At 44.8% G+C, this 26,320-nt stretch overlaps 1 protein-coding gene across 1 annotated transcript in view; it reads right to left on the bottom strand.

The window, feature by feature from the left end:
• The window catches only part of TRAPPC10 (trafficking protein particle complex subunit 10), a 98,609-nt gene that overhangs the window by 2,512 nt on the left and 69,777 nt on the right, over window positions 1–26,320 (bottom strand). Inside the window, exons 13-22 of the mRNA XM_053309625.1 lie at window positions 17,669–17,781; window positions 16,127–16,641; window positions 11,648–11,789; window positions 10,840–10,998; window positions 8,357–8,586; window positions 7,353–7,453; window positions 6,873–6,999; window positions 5,834–6,004; window positions 4,484–4,661; window positions 1,992–2,186 (exon numbers count right to left, since the gene is read on the bottom strand). Coding sequence (XP_053165600.1) covers window positions 1,992–2,186; window positions 4,484–4,661; window positions 5,834–6,004; window positions 6,873–6,999; window positions 7,353–7,453; window positions 8,357–8,586; window positions 10,840–10,998; window positions 11,648–11,789; window positions 16,127–16,641; window positions 17,669–17,781 — 1,931 coding nt within the window. The remainder of the gene's footprint in view (window positions 1–1,991; window positions 2,187–4,483; window positions 4,662–5,833; window positions 6,005–6,872; window positions 7,000–7,352; window positions 7,454–8,356; window positions 8,587–10,839; window positions 10,999–11,647; window positions 11,790–16,126; window positions 16,642–17,668; window positions 17,782–26,320) is intronic.

Raw genomic sequence — 26,320 nt, 5'->3', positions numbered from 1 at the left:
GAAGTCCTGTGAGAGTTCCAACCATTCCCTTGGGAGGGAACAGCAGCCAGGGAGGCATGCGGGAGAGAGGAGGAAGAAGCAGAACTGAAGGGGAATCAGCAGAGTCAGGGGAAAAGAGGAAACCGGACCCATTGCCTTGGGAGGGAACGGCATCAAAGGTGGAGAGGCACCAGGCATCCACCCTCAAGCCGCCCGATGGGAAGTATGGTGGCGCAGGCAGGAGATAAATAATGGCGGTGGCAGTGAGAAAGCAGAGGAGAGGACCAGAAGGGGGTGCAAGGAGAGTGGGGCAGAAGGGGGTGGGGGAGTGAGGAGCGGGCGGGCAAAAAATAATGGCGGGGGGAGTGAGCAGACCGGGGCAGAAGGGGGCAGGGGAGAAAGGAGCGGGCAAAAAAAAAAAAAGGTGGCCGAGCAGGCGGGTGGGGGATAAATAATGGCGGCAGCAGCGAGCAGAGGAGACTAGGGCAGAAGGGGGTGAGGAGGAAGGAGCAGGCAGGTGAGAAATAATGGTGGGCGGGCGGGCCAGAGATAAATAATGGCGGCAGCGGGGGGAGCGGAGACTGGGGCAGAAGGGGGCAGGGGGAGGTGGGCAGAAGGTGGGGGAGTGTACTGCCACACAGATGCTCTGTGCGGGTTCAGATAGTACGTTATTAAATTACCCGAAAACGACTGTAAATCTTTAGTTCATTAAGATCAATTATAGTCTTTACTGGAGAGAGCCAGATGACACTGTTCTTTACAAGGGCTAGAAATGTTTTTAATAGAGGTAGTGAAAACTGCCTTTTCAATCCTTGGGCAGGGATTTTGAATATTTATTTATTTTAACACACTTTTATACTGCCCAAAATGCAAGTTAATACACATCTTATTACCTAGACAGTTTTGCTTATTTTTACTCAATTAATATGTAACTTAAGATGTCTTAGAGATGGACAAGATGCATGTTTGTTTTTAAATCAGCATAATGCCTTCTCTCTCTCTCTCTCGTCTTTCAATGTGGGCTCAAGCACAGCACTTCAAGGAACCACAACATATTGCTTTTGACATCATTGTGAACGTAACTGAAAACAGTTCTTCAAGCCTGAGTTTAACTTCCTTAGTAATTAGGTTTTTCAGCCATAACTTTTGAAATTTGCATTTAAGTACACACACACCCCTCTCCCTCTAGATTCTAATTACCACCAAAATACATCTATATATGAAGTAGTTTACTCTGACTGTTCTATAGTTAAAGAATGATAAAAAGGCTTCAAAGGAATATATGAAAGTTCTAGAGCAGGGCTGCTCAACTTTGGCCCTTCTGCAGATGTTGGCCTACAACTCCCATAATCCCTGACTATTGGCCACTGTAGCTGGGGATTATGGGAGTTGTGGTCCAAAAACAACTGGGGGACTAAGTTGAGCTGGCCTGCTATATAGAGAAAGAAAGAACCAACAACCTATGGCCTCTATAGGCTAATCAAGGGCCTTTTGTTAGAATCTGAGAGGATTCTCTCATGTGTTCAGCTGACAAATTCCAGCATTTTCAGAGGCTCCCACATAAACAAGTGAATTACCCAAGATATCCATGCTTACTCGGGGTCTTTAGTGAATGGAGTTACTGTTTTGAAGTGTAAAGAGCAGGTCTGCTTAACTTAGGCCCCCTAGCTGTTTTTGGACTACAACTCCCATAATCCCCAGCCAGTGGCCAATAGCCAAGGATTATGGGAGTTGTAGGCCAACATCTGCAGGAGCAGCCCTGGTATAGAGAAACGAGAGGACGTCGCGCACGCACGACGAGCGTACATGCACTTGCGACTTCTGGCCACTTCCGGCCGACGGAGGAAATGGGGCGGCAGGGAGGAACACTCAAAACGACAGCGCGCCGGCGGGGGAAATGTGGCGGGAGGGGTGAGTACAACCTCCCCCGCCCTTAAAGTGCTACCTCCCGTCGGCACGGAAGATCTTCGTGCACATCCCTACTAAACACACACACAAACACACACACTTACCAGCATCAAGCTGCATCGAGTGAGCAGAGTGATGAGGGAGGTATTTAAATAGTCTAACATCAGGAAAAGGCAGGTATCCAGCAAAGAGTGGCATCACTTCCATATGGACTCTGTGAGTTGCTCGAGCTGCTACTGGCATAGATATTACCCCTGAGCTTTTCCCACAGACTGCCCAGTTACTGCTATTGTCCACAACTGAAACAAAGAGAAAATGCTATTAAAAAGGAAGCGCAGACTGAATCTCAAGTTCATACACTCATTTGCACTGCTGCACAACCCACAGGAAGAAGAGCCCTGTACAAAATACATACATAGGACAAACATCAGTCGTGTGACTGTGGGTTATGTTGCACAAGGAAAATCTCCATACAAGTATTTGATAGTACTGTGTTTCTTCCACAACTCACTTCCTGGTTTAGGTATTTGGGCAGGAATGCTGGTGCTCCAGTGGGCAGGCTGTGCTGGTGGCCATGCTCAGCCTCGCCTGTGCATTGTTTGGGGTGCTGAAGGGGGTGGGGCAGAGCAGCCAACTCTATCACTGGCTGGGGTGACAATGCCTCCAGGACTGGGGAGCACTGGACACTGGGGAGATGGGAACTTCCTGACCCTGAGCATTCTCATGAGAGGCAGGGCTCATGAGGGAGAACTAGGCCTCAATCAGAGTATCTGCTTGGAAGGTGGGCCTCTCCAAGTAAGGAAGAAAGCCCTGAAGAATCAAATCCCTGTGGACCAATCCAGAGTGAGGGACAGTGTTTACTGTCTATAGAGAAGGAGCCTATAGAGAAGGAGGGCAGGGGTGTGTTATGAGTTCAGTTCTTCCCTGGAGGCCTTCCAAGAGGTCTGAACAGCAATCACGATAAAGAAAGGGAGACTAACAGCCTTGGGCTGGGAATCAACTGGAAGTTCCTTATCTGGACAGCAAGTAGGAAGGATAGGGACCTTCCTAGATACACTAGCTAGATACATCAGGGAATTTATTCTTGTTTAAGTGCTTGGATTTGACTGCATGGTTCTTGTAGTTCCTGGGGAAGAGTTTACTTGAAGCAGCGATTGTTGATGCCTCTATAGTTTTCCTTATCATCCAATTATTATTATATCCTTGTTATTGTTGTTATTATGAGTGTCACTCCTTATTGGGTCTTAACCTAGTCACATGCTCCTGAAGACCTAAGACTGCTCAAGCCTTTCTTGTAGGGAGGGGTTTTCCACTTTATTCTCCCAGAATATTGCCTTGGAAGGGTGAATCTGCTCATATTAAAAAGTGGATGGTGGTAGCCTACTCAGGATTCATCACAGCTAGAGAAGGGATTTTGTATCCCACCCCGATTTTGAAAGTTACACAGGCCAATGACAACTGGGGTGGGGGTAGTATGGAGGAGAGGATGCAAAGGGCTCAGATACCCCCCTGAGGCATTTAACCTCCTCCCTCAGGGGCAGTTTGAGGAGAAGGATCTGGAGCTCCTAGATGTGAGGCAGAAACAGACACATTGTAACCTCCCTGTACTCCCCCCACCAACTGCTGAGGTCATAAAAACTGAAAGGGCAGAAGCAGACTTGGGGAGATCAACAATGAGTCTCAGGCTCAAGTACTGGCACATCCTTTCTTCTCTTTCTCTGCTCAAAAGGAGACTGGAAGTTTCTATTTTCACTTCCAAACTATCCACGATAACCTATTATGCCTAGACTCCAAAAACTATGGCTTATTCAAATGACAGTTAATTAGAACCAGGATCAAAACACAATGGGGAACTATAGTTCAAAAGTGAAATCAGAAACTTTCAATCTCCTTTCATCTGCAAAAGGTGGAAGAGGGAGCAGCATACATCTTGAGGCTCACACAGAAGCATTATTGCAAAAACCCATTACTTTTTGTTATGTTTGTTTTAGCTTAAGAGTGTCTGTTTTGCACCTTAATGGGGAAAAAGCCAGGAAAGAGCAAAAGTAGGAGTGAGACTTTGGAAAACAGAGAAGATGATGACCAGAAGCTCACACACATGCAGGATAAGAACTGCAGCATAATGCTCTGGTGATGGTGCCTGGATGTATGTGAAGGCTGATATGCACATGACAGAATTTTTTTTAGCATCCCTAATTGCTATGAAGCTATTAACATGAATATAGTTATTTAGAATATTGGAAAACCTTTCTGTAAACAAACTAGGGCTACAATTCTACACACACTTTCTTAGAACTCCGTGGGATTTGTTTCTGACTAACACCACATAGGACTGTGCAATAGGACCTTTAAATAATACAGAAAAACGTTATTTAAACGTATTTAATAATCCTCAGCAGCCACCAACTATCAGAATTTCTCCGGGGAAACCACAGCTTGAAACTGCAGGACACTAGGGAGTTAAAGAAAATGCAAATGTTTGAAGGACTAGTACCAGGACTATGAATTTAAAAAGGTCAGCAGCTACTACTAAGTAATGAAAGTGGTCTAAGGTATCTTAAGATGTCATACTATAAAACCTGCTCAGCATGCCTACCTTCATACATTAGTTTTGTCGTACAGTATCCATCAGCTTCTGTTAATGCCTCATCTTTATCCACTTCCAGGAGGTCTGAAAGGCGGGTTATCAACACTTCCAATGAGCAGAGTGAGCCTGTTTTACAATATTCTGCCCCCAATGAGGGGGAAATCTCAGCTTTCACATTATATAATGTCTGGCAGAAGCACAATGATATTCAGGGTCAGTATATACAAATAAGATGCAGCCTTTTCACATAATTCAAACTGCTCTGAAAAGAATGTCTAAGTATTTCAAACAAAGATTTGGAAGACTAGGAGAGAGTCTTCCCTACCCCCACCCATACTTTTGAAGAAAAACAGCACCTGTCTATACAAAAACTAGGAAAAAGTTGCTGAAACTTCATGCTGTTGTAGAAGTGATATTTCATGGTGTTTTAAACTGCTGAATGCATTTATCTTGTTAAACGGCTTTCTGCTATAACACCATTATACACATTACACTTAGCATGTGGTGGTTGCCTGAAACAGCCTCTTTGTGATAACTGCTCAAGCCACAGCTGTAGCATCCAGAATGGCTTAGCTCATAGGTCAACACCAGCAATGACCATCAGGAAGAGCCACATGGAGACTCCACTTGAGAATCCACATTGAAGGGTTCACCTTGTGGACTCTTTCTAGACTCCACCACAGTTGCAGTTTGGGCCACCTGCCAAATGGAGACTGTGGCAACCACAAAGCACAAGCCAGTCCTTACCATCTTCCAGTGTTGCAACAACACAATACAGAGGCTGTTGTCACACACAGTCTAACTGAGGCTAGGGAAGCCCAGCCTGGGTTAGGCTGCACATGAGAACCGCCAGGATCAGGCCCAATTTCAGCAGGGCAACACCAACTAGCCTGGCTTTTTAGTCCAGCCATTAGCCAAGGTTAAGAGAGTGAGTGCTCCCTTAACCCGAGCTTGCTGCTCGTGTGAGCTGGGCTGCTTCCAGCCCAGCCACACACAGAGACAAATCCCTAGAGTAGCTGTCTCCTGGGGGAACCCCCCCAAAACAGTGCATTCAGTGCATTCCCAGAGGCCAGGATTTGTTGTCCGGGTCTCCAGAGCTCCGTGCTGCAGTCCACAGCACAGACCCCCTGGGAGTGTGGTCTGCGCTCCCAGAAACAACTAGCACTCATCTGGGGGAGTGGGGGAGGTGAGTACAACCACCCTTTCCCCACCCCTACCTGCTGCCTCACCCAGTCATGTGAATGACCTCACAGTCTCTTCTATACTGATTTTTGTGTGTGCATTTTGGTTTGCTTCCACTCTGGCAGCTCTTGCCCCTTTCTAATCCAGCTATTCTGTATTCAGGAAATACTGACTTACAAAAAAATTTTCCAACTGGAATTCATAAGTGTACGGCTTCAGAGACAGCAAGTGATCTTCAGAAGGTGCTGAACAAAAGCTCATTGAGAACTGGCACTGCAAAGATGCGGGAAGCTCTTTTGTCCACTTCAGTTCCCATACAAAAAATACTGCTTGCTTACTGTAGATATGCTGAAAGAGGGAGTTATTAAAGCAACTGAAGCAAGACAATAAATTCTATTCTATATTTTTGTTAAATTCTAGGCAGCTATCCTAGTATTAGCTGAAGTATAGAATAACAGTTTCTTTAAACAGAGCAAATATTACAAAAGCAGGTTTAATAAAGGCTTTTCAAAAATTCAAACTTCTAGTAATCTAATTACTAGGAAGCAATTAGAAACATCAGTCAAATGAATTTACAGAAATGTAAAGACCACTAGTAACATTTAACCTTCAATTGCACTATGAAATAACTTATTCATGGGATAATTTTGTACCCCACAAAGTTACTATCATGGGGTAACTGTGTATCCTACTCCCGAGGCCCAATCAGAAAACAATAATGGTATTATTGGGGGCGGGGGGCGGGCGGGAACCCCACCAGCATTTATATCCTGTTTTTCCTCTAAGGAGCCCAGAACAGTATACATGGTCATGTTTATTCTCACAACAATCCTGTGGTAGGTTAGAATGAGAGTTAAGTGACTGGCCCAGAATCACCCCATGAGTTTTATGGCTGAAGAGGGATTTGAACTCAGGTCCCCTGGATTCTAATCAAATGCTCTACCACTACACCACACTGCCTCTCAAATGTATTATTATTATTTCAGTAAACCATCACAGGTTGAAAGATCATGTATGATGCAAATTTAGGATTAGTATTCTCGAAAGAGGAAGGTCTCCAGAAGGTTATTGCTGAAAAATTGCTAAGCCATGCTGTATTTGCCATCTAAATACATCAGAAAATGTATGAATTAACTTTTCCTGATGGCAAAGGTATTGAGCTGCAGGTCATACTTTCATGTGCCTAAGAGAAATAAATGAACTTGAGATAATTTACCTGTTCAGTAATGGAGTTCAGAGATTCAAGACTTAGTTCTGTGTCACTTCCAGAACTTTTTAGATTACTGTCAGATAAGTGAAAAGATATTTCTGACATGTTCTGCACACAAACCTGTATATATTTCCTAAAAATAAAAGACACACACACATATAAATATATTAATATAGCAATGAGCTAATATGTAGCATATTTTATCCTAACTTTTTTCCAGCTAGAAAACCATCATTTTTAACTATCTGTCTCACTGCTTAATCATGATAATTTACATTAAAACAAACAATTATACTCAGATTATAGTTTTAGTCTAGACTCCCATCTCCCAAGAAATCAACTGTGTTTGAAGCACAAGAAAGAAGGTAGAATTCAGGACAGGTCTGAGCACACATCTTCAAATCTCCTTGTACATTCATATAGTACTATGCTTTAGAAGAGATAAGACATGCCTTTATGATGAATAAGAGACGTGGAGTAGGTTACCTTTTGCCTGCCGATAATAAGGAATGTTTGGCCTTAAAGGGTATACTGAATGTAAGTGCAATAATGGTGGAGTAAATTGACCATGGACAATCAATGGTTACCTGCAAGAAAACAGGATGAAAATACTCATCTGGAATATTAAAAACTCCCCCCACCCCCACCCATTTCAAACAGCTGCAACATTTCCTAGAATGTATCCATGGAACAGGGATGGGGAGATGGAGAAGAACACAGCAAGTCAAAACCAAAGCATTTTTGATATAGAATTATTTCCTTTCTGTAGTATCAGTACAACATTCACATAAGAACTGCTTTTTAATAAGTAGCTGGGGCAAGAATGAAGCTATGGGGCCTTACAAGCCCTTTGTGGAGACTTTTCTGTTTTGGGGAAGTGATATGTTTGTTTATTTCAACAAAAAAGTAAAATGGTTTTCACCCTAACATCAATGCATTGCCCAAGTAGTGCATACATACTGTACTATCATGTAAGTAATCTCTTAGAGGGGTCAAAAAGAATGCTAAGTCATTTTAAAATGCAAATACAATTTTGTCAGTATACCATCACCTCTTCAGATGTTAGAAAACTGGGGAGGAGGCCTAGCCCCAGGCCAATGTGCTCAAAGGCATGCGCGCATGCACACACGCACACACAAAAGCTGTACTTGCAGTCAGATTATTTCTGTGATGCTGAATGTTGGAGCACTTCAGCGTTCCAATAATGGGAAGAATGTGACCATGAGTACAGCTTTTGTCAAAGCAGACAAACCTTGAAACTGTGGACAGTTCTGAGCACTCTTTCAGGGATGCTGTACTCTTGTACAATATCCCGAGTTTAATAACATCTGAAGAGGGCTTAAAGCTACAGTATGAAACACAACATCCACCATCTCAAAAGTAGCCAGCATTTTTAATAGGAAAATTAAATATTACTGACAGCATTTTATTGACCATTTTTGTATTCTCTAGCCAAAACAAGTTTTCAAGTAGCCTCCATACTTGCTTACTTTTTGATCAATTGTAGCCATATAGTTGTGAGATGACTCTTTCTCTTTGCTCTTTCTCTGAAGCTCTTTACTAACTAGATTCTCATTTTCCATCATACATACTGGGGTTGACGGTAAGTACAGAACTTCAAGCTCAAAGGCAATCACATGATAAGCAGGGGCCAACGGCAAGCTGATGCTTGTTATTTTCTCAGATGACTGGATAGTTAGTGATGCTTCGGATTCTCTTTCTATAATTGTGTGAAATATAAATTGTTAGGTTCTATAATTTAGAGTCATCTTTCCACTCAAATACGTGGTATTCTACAGAGGAAGCTTCTGAAAGCTTGTGCTTCAAAATGGAAAACATGAATATTCACTATTAAAAGCATGCAGACAACAGACTAAGTAACAAAGTAACAATGGATTGAATCCAAAGAACTCTTTCCCCAGAAGAAAACCTCCAGATCCAACCGAATGTTCTTTTAGCTGTCCTAAAATGCTCACAGTATGTACTCTTTTTGAAGAAAGAGTAATTTCAAAGTTTTGACCGCAGCATAGTCTCATAAACTAAACTGGTAAATTTCCCTGAGTTTAAAGAAAATTCAGAATGGCTTGACATGAGCCCTGTCATTAATGAAAAGTCACTTGGGGTGCACGGGGAAGAGATAATACATGAGCACTTGAAGAAGTTTCCCTTTGAGGAAATTCTTGCACCAAATACACTTTTAAAATCAGCAGATATAAGTAGTAGTTAGTCACAACATAGAATATGTTAATAAAGCAGTGCTTAAAATAACTTTGTTGAACACTTCCGAATCATCCCTACAATTAGGAAAAACTGACACAATGCAAACTAACTATGGTTGGTTTTGGATTTCACTCTGCATTGGGTATTTTAACAATGTTAAGGCTTATGGGCAAATACTTATTTCTCCGATTAAGCTGGAGATGTTGACAACTCTTCCTAGGATTGCTACACCTTAAGGCAGCTTCTAAAATTAATGTGCACATTTTTAGAGTGTGTGCAGGGGAACAAACAGAAATAGTAACACATGAGAAGCAGTTCTCAGAAAGAAAAACTACTGCCCAAGACGCCACAGGCATTGGCAAGGGAGAAGGACGGCTCCATGAATCCCTCTCCAACTAGGTTACAAACTGTCATGCTGTCTCTGTGGGAAGAACTATGCAACAGCCACAGCCTCCACAGACATTGGCAAGGGAGAAGGGCAACTCCATCAAGCCCTTTCGGTGAGGATTCTCACCAACACCAAATCAGCTATATCTAGGAAGAACATGTGGCATGAGCAGCCAGGGGCACACCAAGGTAATTTGGGCGCCTGGCCCACCCAGCCACAAGCCGCCCCACCAAAGCTCTGTTTTTTAAAAAGTCTGACCATAGCCGAGGGGTGGCTTCGGGGAGCGGAGCAGCCTTTTTCCTGAGGCGCGCCTGTGCGGTTTAGAGATTGCTGCAAGCCTGTGACGTCACATCACAACTGCGCAGGCACGCCTCACAGTTGCTTCAAGACACTGGCCCGAACAGATGGGGCCAGCGTGTCTCCTGCTCCCACCCCGCCACCACCAGGGGAGTGGGGGAGAAGGGGAAAGGGCTGCTCCCCCCCCCCCGCAGCTGCCACTCAGGTGCGGTGAGACTTTTTTTTTTTTTTTTTTAAGCGGCGCTTTGGCAAAGCAGGCGTGGGGTGGCTCAGCTGCCAGAGTCTCCCGGCCCCAGCCATCTGGAGGCTCCCCCAGACCTTGGAGGAATGGACCAGGTCCCCAAGGTCTGGGGGTTAGTGTGCCTCTGGGAGCAGCCACAGTGGCCACCAACATCTCTGATGACAATTCCAGCAAGCCCCCTTCTGTGAGGAATGGCTATCCATCACACCATACTGTAACTAAGCTTGTGAATAAACCACATATTCTTCCACAATTCTTGCTTCCACTTCATTGTCTCCCCTGTGTGAGTTTTAGATTGCGAGTTCACTATGACAGGGACCTGTCTTCTCATTACTTGTAAAGTACCATGTATAAGATGGTGGACTACCACCAACCCTCACTACACCATATCAGACTTCCACAGCTATAGCTTACACTTGTAATTGGAAGCTTACGACAATTATAGGAGCCAACATGGTGTAGTGATTAGAGTGCTGGACTAGGACCGGGGAGACCCAAGTTCAGATCTCCATTCAGCCATGATACTAGCTGGGTGACTCTGGGCCAGTCATTTCTCTCTCAGCCTAACCTACTTCACAGGGTTGTGAGGAGAAACTTACGTATGTAGTATACCGCTCTGGGCTCCTTGGAGGAAGAGCAGGATATAAATGTAAAAAATAAATAAATTATAGTAAAGTAGACATAAGATGCTACTGTAAATAGGGTGCTTTGCTTTCACACCTACAATTAAGACACAGATGATCTGGCATTTCTTTTATACTCCATTTGTAGGAATTCCACTTTCCTCAAGGGCCAACTAAACTTAATGTAGCACCAAAACTGCATACCCCTGGTGTTTGAATAGATCACAGCTTTGCTCTCTGGATGGTACAAGATTGGCATGGCATCAGCATTACTGAGTTGTAGTGCATCTCCATTCTTTATGGTGTAATGGCCTGTAGTCACTGTAAATTTTACCTTCTGAGGAATTCCAGCCAAAAGGCTGTCTGGAAGAAAGAAAGAAAAATGTGGTGGTGAAGAGAAACTTTGTTAAATGGTACTGTTCCATGAAAGCTACAATGCATTGATAGGGCCAAGAAATCATTTATAGTTTAGGCTTAACTCACAAACAAACAATTGCATTCTGACCAAAGTTCATGTTAGTCAAGTTTTTGTATTTTAATTATTCAAAATTATAGTGCCAGATACACAAATGCCAAGTTGAGAAAACTTTTCCACCATCACCGTTGCCTGCCATCCGATTGTACAAATGGTTCTCAAACGATTCAATTGCGCAACAAGTTCCCTAGCAAGCACCAAACAATCCAGTGATCTCAGGGCACAATTTAAGATCCTCTGTCATGCATTGAAGCATAGTTCAAAGAACCTCCCTAAAACTGAAGAAGGGGACAGGAGAGGCAAATCATATATTCAACTATATTTTACATCCTAGGACCTGCTCAGATATTGCAGGAAGCCATCAAAGTCAGTCTGACATTCCATTTAATTGCCTCTTACAAGCAAGCTAGTTACACAGAATTTAGTTCTCTCAGTTAGTGTTCACAAATTGCCCAACGTATTTCAAACTGAGCAAAGATAGATTGAGACATCAAAAAAGAGAAATAGGTACATACAGATTCTAATGTGTTTACCTACCAGTACATGGTTCCACTTTTAGCTGTGGCTCCTGAGAGTAGACATCATACTGCACAATTGGATAAATATGAGGAAGGGCAAACTGCATTTTGCCCACTGAAATACACAACTGCCTGAGTGTATATGTCCCAGGTTCTTTGCCCTGTGAGAAATTTAAAAAAACCCACAACAAACCTCTGTGAAGGACTTAAAAGATTTCTACCAGAAGACAATTTAACAAAACATTGGTGCTGAGAAAGCATTTCTTAATAGTTACACAGTACATAATTATGCAAATCATAAGAAATTCCTAAAAAGTTCACGAATGAGTGTATGGTTGTACGATTGCAACAACATGCCCATGGAGCTGATGCAGATTCAGATATTATTTATTATTTTATTATTATTATTATTATTTATTAAAACTTTTATACCGCCCTTCCAAAAGGCTCAGGGCGGTTTAGATTAAAACACCATTAAAATCAATTAATCATTAAAACAAAATTATAAAACATAAAACAATAATTAAATATTCAGAACTATTTAAAAACAAGTTTTAAAAAGCTGAAAAAGCCTGGTTGAAGAGGTGTGTTTTCAGGTGTTTTCTGAAAATTGCGAGAGATGGGGAGAATCATATCTCAGCTGGGAGCGCATTCCACAATCTCGGGGCAGCAGCCGAGAAGGCCAGTCTCTGTGTAGCCACCAAACGAGTTGGTGACAACTCGAGACGGACCTCCTCAAGTGACCTCAACGGCCGGTGGGGCTCATAGCGAAGAAGACGCTCTCTTAGATACCTGGGGCCTAAGCCGTTTAGGGCTTTATAAGTTATAACTAGCACTTTGTATTTTGCCCGGAAACCTATTGGCAGCCAGTGTAACTCCATCAACAAAGGAGTAATGTGGTCTCTCCGAGATGACCCAGAGACCAACCTGGCTGCCGCATTCTGAACCAACTAAAGTTTCCGGACTACGTACAAAGGCAGCCCCACATAGAGCGCATTACAGAAGTCCAGTCTGGAGGTTACCAACAAATGTACCACTGTTTTGAGGTCATTGATCTCAAGAAACGGGCGCAACTGGCGTATCAGCCGGAGCTGATAGAAAGCACCCCTGGCCACCACCTCAACCTGAGAAACCAAGGAGAGACGTTGATCCAGAAGTACTCCCAGACTGCGAACCAGTTCCTTTTGGGGAAGTGTGACCCCGTCTAGAACAGGCAGATCAACATCGTCTCTAGAGTTCCGACCCCGCACAATAAGTACCTCCGTCTTATCTGGATTCAGCTTCAGTTTATTCTCCCTCATCCAGCCCATTACTGCTTCCAGGCAGGCATTTAGGGAGGATATGCCAGCTCCTGAAGAAGTTGACATGGAGAAGTAGATCTGGGTGTCATCAGCATACTGGTAACACCCAGCTCCAAATCCCCTGATGATCTCTCCCAGCGGTTTCACGTAGATGTTAAAAAGCATTGGAGAGAGTATGGAGCCTTGAGGGACACCATACTTAAGCTCAGATTTTGAAGAGCAACAATCTCCAATCGACACCATCTGGAATCTGTCCGAGAGGTAGGAGCGGAACCACTGTAGAACAGTGCCTCCCACCCCCAACCCCCTCAGACGTTCCAGAAGGATACTATGGTCGATAGTATCGAAAGCCGCCAAGAGATCCAAGAGGACCAACAGAGTCACACTTCCTCTGTCCACTGCCAATTGGAGATCATCCATCAGGCTGACCAAGGCAGTCTCCACCCCATAGCCCACCCGAAAACCAGTTTAAAATGGATCTAGATAATCAGTTTCCTCCAAGACCGCCTGGAGCTGAGAGGCCACCACCCTTTCAATTACCTTGCCCAGCCATGGGAGATTGGAAACTGGCCTATAATTGCTCAACTCTGAGGGATCTAACACAGGCTTCTTTAGAAGAGGTCTAATAATTGCCTCCTTAAGACAAGGAGGCATCCTGCCCTCCCTCAGAGAAGCATTTATGATCTCTACCAGGCCGCTTACAACAGCCTCCTTGCTAGATAGAACAAGCCATGTTGGACAAGGATCAAGAGGACAAGTGGTAGGCCTCACTGCTCCAAGCAGCTTGTCCACATCCTCAGGAGTCACAAACTGAAATTGATCCAGTCGAATCGTATAAGAGGAGTTGTCGGACACCTCCAGTTCAGACATCAAATTAATTGTGGAGTCTCCATCTAGGTTGGCCCGAATCCGAGAGATTTTGTCTCCGAAAAATTCATTAAACACACCACAGCGGGTAACTGATGCCTCCAAATTCTGGTTCAAGGGAGAGGGAGCAGATACTAGTCCCCTCACAACCCTGAACAACTCCGCTGGATGTGAACTCGCAGAGGCAATACGGGCAGAAAAGAACCGCTTCTTTGCTGCACGTATCGCCTGAGCATAGATCTTTAAATGTGCTCCATGTCGTAATCTGTCGGACTCGAGTCGAGTTTTTCTCCACTTGCGCTCCAGTCGCCTACCTTGCTGCTTCAGCCCCTGTAGATCTTCCGTATACCAAGGGGCCAATTTTGAAGCAGGTTGGAGGGGACGCTTAGGAGCAATCGTGTCTACTGCCCTGGTGAGCAAGTTGTTCCAGTTCTCAACCAGGGCATCAACAGGATCACCAGCAGAGCCAACATTAAATCCCTCCAAGGCGTCTTGGAATCCTACCGGATCCAGTAACCTCTTCGGGCGGACCATTCTAATAGGCCCCTCGCCCCGCGGAGGTGGGAAGTGGTTGTAAGTCCAACCTTAACTAGATGGTGGTCCGTCCATGACAATGGGGAAATCGTAGGAGTCCCTACCCACAGAACACCACCCTGATCAGAATAAAAGACCAAATCAAGCGTGTGACCTGCAATATGCGTCGATCCAGAGACCGCTTGGGATAGGCCCATAGTCGTCATGGCCACTATTAACTCCTGAGCTGCCCCGGACAAATTGGTCCCAAAATGAACATTGAAGTCCCCCAGCACCAAAAGTCTGGGAGACTCCAACGCAAGTTCCGCGACCAAGTCCGTGAGCTCAGTAAGGGATTCCGCTGGGCAGCGGGGCAATCGGTACACCAGCAGAAGTCCCAATCTATCCCTGGTCCCCAAACTCAAGTACACACATTTGATATGGTCCGATACCCTAACAGGGACCCTGGTAAGGAAAATGTTATCCTTATAGACCACAGCCACTCCACCTCCCTGCCCACGTCCCCTCACCTGCTCCTCTACAGAATATCCTGGCGGGAGAAGCTGGGACCAAACTGGACCACTAGCCTCCCCCAACCAAGTCTCAGTAATACACATCAGGTCGGCCCCTTCATCCATGATCAAATCATGGATGAGTTCTGATTTATTTTGGACCGACCTGGCATTGCAGAGGAGCAAGGTAAGGTTATGTGGGATGTTGGCAGTGCTCCCCGAGGTCAAAGAGCTGGCAGGGCAGCCAGAAAGGGGGACAGCTATTAGATTTCTGACCACCCTTCCCCTGGAGCAGGCTGCTGACCTGCCAGCGTTTCTTCTTCTATTCCCCACCACCACAGGAATAGCTGCCCCACCTTCAACGAAGGCAATCCCTGGCTCCCCATCTCCAGACAAACCCACACACATTACAACTTCAACCCAACCTCAGCACAACTTAAAACTGATTGAATAGAAGCCCCACTATTGAATGCCTCCCTCTATACAAATGGTTGGACAAAGTGTCCAGCCCTCGCCCTCGTTTCTCCCCTGAAGTGGCTCCCCCAAAGGGGCAACCCCCTTTGGTATCGCCCCTTCGGTGGCGACCCCCACCAGTGGCGGGCCTGCCGCCACTGGCAGCCTTCCTACATAGGCTGAGCAGTAAGCCCAGCAGGTGGAACCAGGAAAAACTGCCCAGTCACCCTTACATAGTTTTACTCACTTAAATTCTAATTTTTCCTTATGCATAGTTCACATATACTATGAACCATGAGCTCTGACATGGTAGTCACACCCTTAGAACCAGCAGGCTGCAAATTAAAGAAAGGGAGGGAGGGCTTGATTTTGGCATATCTACCCCCACCCCACCACTGCACCATATGCCATCCTGTTCTTGAGGATCACCTGCTTTTCAGGGGGCTGCAGTGGGGAAGAGAGGTTGAACTTCTCTTTTGCAAGCTTCCTTCCACTTGCACATCATTGATCTATTCCAAAAAATTTCAATGGCACCTCAGCATCTTAAAACATCTTATGACTAGTTCTGAGCAAGTTTTACCAAAATCAAACACTTACCTTTTCTGTAGAATGTTTGACAATGAAACAGCTGGATGAGAGAAATGACAAGAACTGAAAATAATGATTTAAATGAGTAATCCTAAAGTTTTATAGACCCATGTCACAGAACCCTAACCCTGACACAGCTGGCAGCCTTTCTTCAGATAGGTGACGGTCAGATGCAAGAAGGTTGAGGGAGGAAGCAGCCAAGTTGCAAAACCATGCTAGAAAGCAATATTGATTATAATGTGCCTTCTATATTAAAAAACATACCTGGATTTTGAAAGTTATTTTATTGACCCCTGGTTCCAGTATTAAATTGCTACATTTTAACATGTGGGCACCATCCTCCAGCGTCAGTCCTGGAGGTATTTCCAGAGAAGAGGTGCTCTCCTGTCTTCGCAACAGCATATGCACATTTTTGCAGATGATGCCTGTTGTATTCAGAGAATTATCCGAAGGACTCCTTTCATACATCTCGTACAACTCCAGCATTGGCAAGCTACTTCTTGAGAGAGAGATCCCCACAACTTCATTTGGAAAGTTGATAATACCATTGGAAGTCTTGTGTTTTGTGAGCCATTCAGCTGTCTTCCGGTAGCTATTCTTTTCAATGCTGAAATGGACATTGATAGCAATTTGATCCACGTTCACTGGGATGGGCATTTGGTTTGCCAACGTCAGTTCAATGGACAGTGTTCCACCCACATGGACCACAGCATTAGGAGGATCAAAATGTAGATTCTTCAACTGTGCGAAGGAATGCATGGAGAGTACAACTTTCTCACCTGGAAATAAAAATGCAATTTATATTATACGCTGTTGGCTATATCACTTCCACCAAAGCAATGTTTCTATTCATCCAATATTTAAAATTTAGTGATATTGGAAATATATCCCTTTGTCAAGATCAGTATACTTAATTATAAGAATCTAGCTGCAGCACACTTTTGTGAATCCTAAGACTCAGAGAAGGCAACATTTAAGGACCTACCTAACAAAGTATTTGGGACCACTTAACCCACACATTACATCCAAGTCAAATTATATTCCTTTTGCCTGACTAAAGAAGCATATTGAGAGCAGGGTGCAGGTAACATGAATTAAAATCAGGGTTATGTATGTTCTGCATGGGGTGGGGTGGGGGAGTTCTATCACAAAGCAATAAAATTTTTGTGCTAAACAGTAAAATCTGTATGAGAATTAAGCACAATTTATCTTCTCTTGCATAACTTATTCTGCTATTCATATTATTTTGCACAATTTATTCTGCTGATGCCTGTCATGGAGAGGGAGAAGGGGCAATTCAGGTACTTTCTCCCAACCACTGGAAATCATGTTCAACCACCTCTCCGAGTTCCAATATTTCAGCAGGCATCTCTCAAGCAACCACTGTCAAGCATTTCTCTGCAACCACAGGGCTAGGGACCTCTGTCGTGATGAAAATGACAGCTAAAAGTCTTAGGAAGTCTAACCACATTTTGCAAGCTTTCTATGCTTCCATGGATCACAGCACACACACACTCTCTGGTTCAAGCTAGCATATCCAGCTTTATAATTACTATCTGAAGTTACGTATCATCAACTGAGTTCAGACAGAAAGAGGGCAGTCAGAAAGAGGGCAGCAAATGAAGCAATTAAAAAAGGCAAACATCCACAGAAATTTGTTTCCATCAAAAGGTGAAATCTTGGTATGTGGTAGTGAAACTGCTTTGCTTCTTAAAGTAAGAAATGAACTCACTAGTTTCTTTAAAAAACAAGTTACATAATCCAACAGGCTTATTGTAAAACGTGAGCCATCTTCAGAAGCCTTACCTTCACCATCTGAGGGCTGTTTGGCAAAATTTAATATTTCTTGGCAGAAGTGTTTGCGCTCCTCTTCTGTTAAGTTACTGTCACCAGCTAAAAGGCTGCTTGTTTGCAGATAACTAGCATAGAGTTAAGGTGGTGTGGAGAAAAAAAACTATACATAAAGGTGCTCTGATACAAAAGGATAAAATTCATTCTTATTCTTTATGTATCGGAATAGTTTTTTCTACCAATAGGACTATGGAGTAGTTTTTTCTACCAATAGGTCTATGGAGTAGCTATGCAATAATTCTAACACATAAGCACCTCACACGGCATTTAAAAATTATCCTGTATAGTACTAATAGTTCTATCATATCCCCTTCTGTCAACTGGCATTAAGGATACTTTGCATGAAATGTATGCCAACATGACTTCTATCTAGTTAAAGCAATTAAACTGAGAAAAATTGAGAATGAATAGGACCACCTTGGAACCAATTTACTGAGACGGCAGTTAATTATCTGTCCTGGTCACCAACCACTCTGTGCCACCCTCTACTGCTGCCTGTTCTCTGGAAGACTTTCAAGGATCTCCCAACTGTGAGCCCAAGGAAACTGAGCAGCACCCTTAAAAAGGGGGAAATCAAGCAGGACTGCATCATGTGTGGAAGTCCAATGCAACAAGGGACACTCCCAGCTTTCTTGAGCCATATGTTCAGCCAGGATAGAGCTGCCCAGGGGTGTGAAACACAGGGCCCTAGGCATCTTGGTTCTCTCTCAGATTAAAAGGAGGAGTGCTGTACCCTCTGTAATGCCACCTGATGACTGGATAATTTGTCATTTGGATGCTGGCTGAGAGCAACTGTGACTCACCACAGGTGAATGACAGATTACAGGGCTGCAACAGGAGATCCTCCTGGTACACAAAACAAATAAAGTCTAGATTTTTCAAGGACAAGGAGACAGGACAGAGACAAATTTAGAAGACAGTTGTATGCAGAGTCGTCTGCATGGCAAAGGACTGTTTACCATTTTAAAGCATGCCAGACTGTAGGAAATGAAAGTATACACAGCAAAACAAGTAACATTCCAGAACTTTACTTAAATACTTCTATTTTACATGGTTCAATTTCTTAACCCATTATTAAGAAAACACCTAAATAGAAAATATTAAAAACATAAGGATCTGTTAGGAGTAAGCTCCTTTCCAGCCCAAACTACATGCTTATGGGTCTTCCAGGAAGTACAGGACTTTTCAGATCCAAATTGGCATCACCACAGACCAAAACATATATGTGCTTGTGTACATACACACACTTTGTAATGGAATGCGAGCAGGTTGGGCATCAACCTCCTCACATTCTGCCCCCGCCCTGCCCACGGTGACATGCTTGTCACTGAAAACAAAAGGGCTAATCGGTCTTTGATTTAAGGACTAAGACCAACCCTAGGAGGAAACTAACCACACATACATTTGGTATGCATATACTAAAATACCTTCCCCCAGGAAATTAAAGGGGATCACAAGTAAAGATATTCCTCAGCAGAACAATCTCCCCCGCCCCCCTCCCTGTCCTGAAAACTACTTCCTACTAGTGACTGAATTAGCCCCGAGGACAAGAACCTCATGATCAGATCAAATCTTAAAGGGTGAGCCCCACACCTATAGTGGCCTCTACCCCCAGGTGATTCAGCCTATCTGAATCTCCCAAAACAATAGAAGCTGTTTTGGGAGATTCAAAGTTGTTGTACACCACCCAGAGCCTTTGGATGGGGCGGTTTATAAATGTAATAAAAACAGGTTGCTCACCTGTAACAGATGATCTGGAAATGATCAATTGTATTCATAAAGAATGGGTTCTGCGCCTGCACAGGGACCTCGCAGACCAATTGACTAGCTCCTCGTGTCGCCCACAACTGCCCTGCATGTGATTGTGCTTCTGTTAAACAAGGCAGTTCGGGCGTTATCCTCTCAGTTTCTGCAGACCGCCAGCGATTGCTTTATTGACGATCTGTTCTGTATCTTTTTGTTGCATTACCGGCCTTGATTTTGCGGGGAGGTTGGGCGGGTATTATGAATACAACGGATCACCTCCAGATCATCTGTTACAGGTGAGCAACCTGTTTATCTGGATCATTATCCGTTGCATTAATAAAGAATGGGTGACTAGCCAGCTATCCCTCTTGGCGGCGGGTCATCAAGGCAGGACCCTCTTAAGAACATTCCGGCCAAACTCTGCATCTTTTGTTTGCTGAATGTCCAGTGCATAGTGCTTCAGAAATAGATGACATGATGTCCAATTAGCTGCCTTACAGATATCTGGCATTGGCATCCCATCCAGATTCGCAGCTGAGGCCACATACGCTCTCGTAGAATGGGCCTTGATGGAACTCGGGGGTTCAACCCCTTGAGAGTTATATGCCATCCTTATGGTTCGCGTTATCTACTGGGAAAGACATTGCTGTGTAACTGAAGCGCCCTTAGTCTTTCCTCTGTAAAGTACAAACAACTTGTTCGTCTTTCGTATCGGCTTGGTAGCTTGTAGATAGTGCAGCAACGCTCATCGCATATCTAAGGAGTGCATGCACCTTTCTAATTGTGAGTGAGGACTCTGGAAGAACACAGGTAGCACAATATCCTCATTTATATGAAAGTCTGTCACTATCTTTGGCCTAAAACCCGGGTCTAGGTGCATTATGACTTTTTGTGGGTATATCTGGATGTAAGGCCGATCAGCGTGCATTGCTGCCAATTCACTTACCCTCCGCGCCGACGTAAGCGCAATAAAAAATACTGTCTTCAATGTAATTATCCTCAACGTGGCCTTAGCTAGAGGCTCAAACAGTTGGTCTGTCAGGGCATTCAAAATCAATGTCAGGTCCCACTGTTGCAAGGGCCGCTGCCACGGTGGGAATAAGTTATTTAGCCCTTTCAGGAACTTTTAACATGTGGGATGTGAAAAAACTGTAGTCCTATCCCAACCTCTATGCTCCGATGAGATAGCTGCCAAATGCACTCGGAGAGAGGCATTCGCAAGCCCAGACGTCTTTAGTGTAGTCATATAGAGTAGGACTTGTTTGACCAAAGCTCTCCTAGGGAAGAACCCCCACTGCCTAGCAAAGATCTTGTACCTTTGCCACTTAGTTGCATAATTACGTCTGGTTGACAGTTTCCTATTAAGTAATATTTTGTTCAGTAACATACCCGCCAAGCTGTCAACTTTAGCGTGTCTAGCTGCGGGTGCAGTATCATTCCGTGGGCTTGACTCAACAAGTCTGGGTAATTTGGAAACCGGTGGTATTGCCCATGAGATAGCCTTAGTAGGAGTGCAAACCATGCTTGCCTGGGCCACCATGGTGACAGCAGGATCCCTCTCGTTCCATCCCTGAGTACTTGCGACAGCATCCTGGCTATCAGTGGTTGCGGAGGAAACATATAGAAGTGACCTGTGGTCCAACGATGCTGGAATGCATCGCCTGGAGAGCCCTTGCCATGTCCTGCACGCGAACAAAACCTCTGACATTTTTTGTTCGCAGCAGTCGCAAACAAGTCCATCTCCGGCCAGCCCCATTTTTGAAAAATTGGCTTGAGGTACCTCTTGTTTATCTCCCATTCATGATGTTGGTTGAGATGCAACCTCCAGCTCAGGTCGTCCGCCTGAATATTGTCCTCCCCCTTGATATATAGTGCTGCTGGCGTTACCTCTTGTGCAACACACCAGTGCCATATCCGTTGGCTCAGCTGACACAGGGAGCGGGACACCATCCCTCCTTGCTTGTTTAAATAAAGAATGGCGGTTGTATTGTCCAGATTTATTTGCACCATTTCCCTTTTTAACTGGGGTCTGAAGGCTTTCAATGCCAAACACACTGTTAGTAGCTCCAGGTAATTTATATGCTTGCGTTTCTGCTCCTGGGTCCACTGACCCTGTACTTGATGACGGCCACAGTGCAACCCCCAACCCCAAAGGGAAGCATCCGTCGTGACCCATCACGTTGGTGCCCTGAGTTGGAACGCTATCCCCGCACGTGGATTGTTGTGCTGGGTCCACCACTGGAGTGATTCTAACACATGATCTGGAATGAGCAACAACTTCTTCTGGTTGTCCAGGTTTGGGCGAAAATTCCGTAGGTACCACAACTAGAGGTCGCGCATATGAAGACGGGTATTGGCCACAGTCGTGTTGCAAGATGCCATTAACCCTAACATCCTCTGAACGGACTCCGCTGGTTGTCGTGGCACTCTTTTGAACAAGAACAACAGCTCTCTGACCTGTTGGTATCTGGATTCTGGCAAATAAGCTTTCTTTTCTTCCATATTCAGTACCGCCCCTATGTAATCCACCATTCTTTGAGGGACCAAATTTGATTTCTTCCAATTTACATTGATTCCTAAGGTGGACAGGAGCTGTAGGACAAGGTGCATCTGCAAAAGTAACTTTTCTCTGTCATTGTTTACAATGAGCCAGTCGTCCAAATAGGCATATACCACAATACCCTTTGTTCTTATGAATGTCACAACAACTGCCATCACCTTTGTAAATAAACGTGGGGCCGTAGAGAGACCAAATGGCAAAACCACATATTGGTACGCTGTATTGCCCACCATGAACCGAAGGTACTTTCGATGCTTCTCGCGAATCCCTATGTGGAAATAAGCATCCTTCAGATCCAGAGTGACAGCTCATTCTTCCTTCATCAGGAATTGTAATATTCCTTGCAGAGTAATCATCCTGAACTTCCTTGTGTCTATATAGCTATTTATATCTCTCAAGTCCATTATCGCCTGAATCCCCACATCCTTCTTGGGGATTTGGAAATATCTGGAGTAAAAACCCCTCATTCTGTCCATCCACTGCACCTGCACAATTGCGCGCTTTTCGAGTAGCACCTCCACTTCCTCCAGTAACACCTGAGTTGATTTGGTGCATTTCATACCCTGAAAAGGTGGCAAAGCTTTGAACTCTATTGCGTATCCAGAGTTTATAATTTTCAGTACCCAATTGTCTGATGTTATGTGGTGCCATGCTTGGGCTTGGTGTTACTATGTGCTCATGCTGTGGATGGACTTGAACTTCAAAGAAACTGCTTTGTCTGCTCTCTGGTTGGTTTCTGGCCCTTTGATTTCTGGTAATAGGGCTTATTTCTTTGGTAAGGTCTATTCTGCTTTCTATACTCCTTCCTATCCTACCGATAAGAATAACGGTTCTGCTGTCTCCCATAGGTGCGACGACGGGATTGCTGTCCTGTCGAAGTTGTAGCCGCCATGAAGGACTTGGCCATTAATTTCATCTTTTTCCACAACTCCATCGTGTCATCCGTAGACTCTGCAAACAACCCTTTTCCATCAAAAGGTAAGTGCTCTATTTTATCCTTCATTTCAGGTTGTAGGTTTGTTGATCTGAGCCATGCATGGCGACATAGAGATACAGCTGTGGCCATGGCCCGCGATTCTGTTTCTGCCAGGTGTTTAAAAGTACTAAGCAAGTGCCTAGTGACAACCGTTGCTTTCTCATAGGTTTGTGCCAGTGCCTTCTGGAAATCATCAGAAGACATTGTTGGCGAGTCCTGGAAGAATACAACCCAGAGGTGGTGCGCGTAATGCATCATACAGGCAAAGTAATTAGCTATTTGACAGCGAGACTAGATGTGGCATACACCATTCGCCCCAGAACATCAAGCTTTCTACCCTCTTTGTCAGCAGGGGTTGTGTGTCGCTGACCACCTTTCAAAGATGCGCACTCCACAACTATCGAGTTCGGGACTGGGTGCCTCCATCAGGTAGGTATTCTCCTCCTCCTGTATCCGATATAAACCTTCCAGTTTTCTCGAAGTATCCGTAGACGTCTGCAGCACTTCCCATGCAGACTGTGCTGCCTTTGAAATTGCCGTTAACATTGGGAGAGACACAGGGTGGGTAAGCTTTGCTTTCGCCATCATATTATAAATGGGATCCTTAAGATCCAATTCAGGCAGCTTAATCTCGAGGCCCAAAGCCTCCGCCATATCCCATATCTGAGCGTGATACGCTTTCAACTCCTCTGTTGGAGAAATGGAAGTCTTAGGTGCCACTTCTGCCGGGGGGGTCAGGCTTCCTAGGTTCAGGTATGCTGTCCCCCTCAGTGTCAGTTCGATAAGAGGTGTCTGTGTCACTACCCTCTGGCGAGGTGTTTTGAGTCGAAACAGTGCTCCCAGGGGCAACAGTATTTCTAGGGGCTAAATCGTTTGGAGCCGCGGACAATGCTCTTGACTTTCCTTGCAAAACAGTCCTTGGTGCTGGGACAGTGGACAACAAAGGTTCTGATGGAAGCTGTTGGTCTCTTGGTTGCTGTAGCAGCTACAGCTGAACTGGTTGGTGACACCGTAGTTCCTGCTGCGCCTTCCAAACTTTATACTCTGGGTAATCTGGTGGGTAAATCACTTCAGGACTATGTTGGAACCCACAAGTGTGCGTGATGTGACCACCTCCCATTGTCGCGGCTTTGGCTGAATAAATCGGGTAACTCACACTAGGGCGCGTAAAAATAGGCATTGGCCTCGTGAGACCGTGACGTTCTGCCGTCGGGGCCATCAAAAGTCTAATTGGGCTCATCGAAGCGGAGACTAAGCAGCATAATTCCTGCACCCGCGTCTGTGACTTCACAGGTGACAGAGAAGGAGTTTTCGGTACCTCAGTAGTGGCCAAGTGCTCTGCCGTCTCTGGACTAGTGAAGCCTTGGAAGGCTGAACCCGATGGCATGCCCTCACTAGATTCAAGTAGCTCCATCAGTGAAGTTCTTGCCTTAGGTAATGCTACCTCCTCATCCAATGTCCCCTCTCCAAAGTCCATAAACTCCTCTGGGCGATAAGTACTTAGAGGCGTTGCTGCTGGAGATTGAATGAGGGTCCTTGCTGGAGTCAAGTTTATCGCTGAACGATGCTGCATCGAAGGTTGCACCCCTTTCGATGTGGTAGCTGTCGATACCGACCTGTATGGTGCCTTCAATGTCGAACACGATATTGTGGATGTACCTAGTTCTTGCGGCTTTCGATTGCGTATTTGCAGAGTCCACTAACGAAGGCACCTCTTCACAAGAAATTGTCTCACTCGACACCGACCTTGGCGTCGAAGGTCTTGGTGTCGGGGGTCTGAGTGCATCTTCATAAAGTGCCGCCCGCAATCTCAGCGCCCAATTCTTTAGAGTCTGCTTTGAGAAAGAGCAGCAGATCCTGCAATTGGCTGGGTTGTGTTGTTCTCCCAGGCAAAGCAAACAGGTGTTGTGTGTATTGGTAGATGGTAATTTAGCACGGCAGTTAGTACACCTCTTAAATGTTGCCTTTGTTGCCGACTTTGACACCATAGTCCCTGATCAGCCCGAAGGCTAACAGTAAGGTAGCAAACTCTCGCAATTCAGGAGAGACTCACTGATCTCCGCGTTTATTAGGGAATATCCAAATCCATGTTCTTAAATACAGTCTGAAGTCTAGTACCAGTATGCCTTCCTAATCCGTTCCGAGTCTTTACCGTGAGTTCTTATTTTAAATATATATTTCAAGGAGCAATCTGATTTGAGGTTTAGACGCAATGGCGGTCTAAAAGAAACTGAGAGAATAACGCCCCAACTGCCTTGTTTAACGGTAGCACGATCACGTGCAGGGCAGTTGTGGGCAGCACGAGGAGCTAGTCAATCAGTCCGTGAGGTCCCTGCACAGGCGCAGAACCCATTCTTTATTAATGCAATGGATCACGATCCACATATAATAGACTCAATCAATAGTCAGATAGGAAATTTTTATTCACGCTTCCTGAATAAGCACTTTTACTCACTTACTCACCTTCCTGATTCGGAGTAAGGTGCTCAACCCTTCTGTCTAGCAGAGTATTAAAAACCCACCCCTTAGAACGAATATTTGGTACAGTTGACAGATCCAGGAGTCACCCAGCATCCACACAGCTGTTTCCCAGGGATTGCAGCCACCATGATTCTCATTTCTTGACCATCCACCTCATTGCAAAGCCCAGAGAGAGAGAGAGAGAGAGAGAGAGAGAGAGAGAGAGAGAGTGTGTGTGTGTGTGTGTGTGTATATGAGTCCTAGAGACTCCCAATCCTGGGAATCTCCAATTCAAAGAGCTGAAATAACTATTTTGGGGGGCCTCAATCCCTCACAAACTGCTAACCTAGCTGCCTGGAGTCACCAAGCGGACCACCCTCACCAAGCGGACCACCAACCCTCATCACTCCAGCCCAGACAAGCTGCAGGACAGATAGATATAGCTCCTTCTCACAATCACTCATTTTAGGACAGTAGTTCACTTTCCCCGTCCTTCCGTCTCTTTTCTGTCTTATACCAGTACAGTGGAGTCTATGGCTAGGGACTCTCTTTGTTAAGGATGTGGCAAGCTGAAGCACAGTGGAGATCTTTATTCACAAATGTTTCTCTATCTATGTCATAAGTTTGTCTAAATTCTTTGGGGGGAAATCTCCATCCCGACCTATTTCGCTAACATCCCAAATTATAGTAACTAATTCAGGAGAATTACTCTCTCACATCTGTTCTCTAACCCTGACCTCCCCAGCTTTCTTGACCTAGCATGCAGCCACTGCAGATTTAAGTCACCTGGTCTACCTCAATCGCAGCTCCATTAATTTGTTTTGCCTTTCTCTTCCTTTTCCAATCACTTTGTTCCCCCAATTCA

Source organism: Hemicordylus capensis, chromosome 3 (genome assembly GCF_027244095.1).
Source record: "Hemicordylus capensis ecotype Gifberg chromosome 3, rHemCap1.1.pri, whole genome shotgun sequence".
Classification (NCBI taxonomy): domain Eukaryota; kingdom Metazoa; phylum Chordata; class Lepidosauria; order Squamata; family Cordylidae; genus Hemicordylus; species Hemicordylus capensis.
The sequence above is the reverse complement of the archived record's forward strand: the minus strand, read 5'-3'. Positions and strand labels throughout refer to the sequence as shown.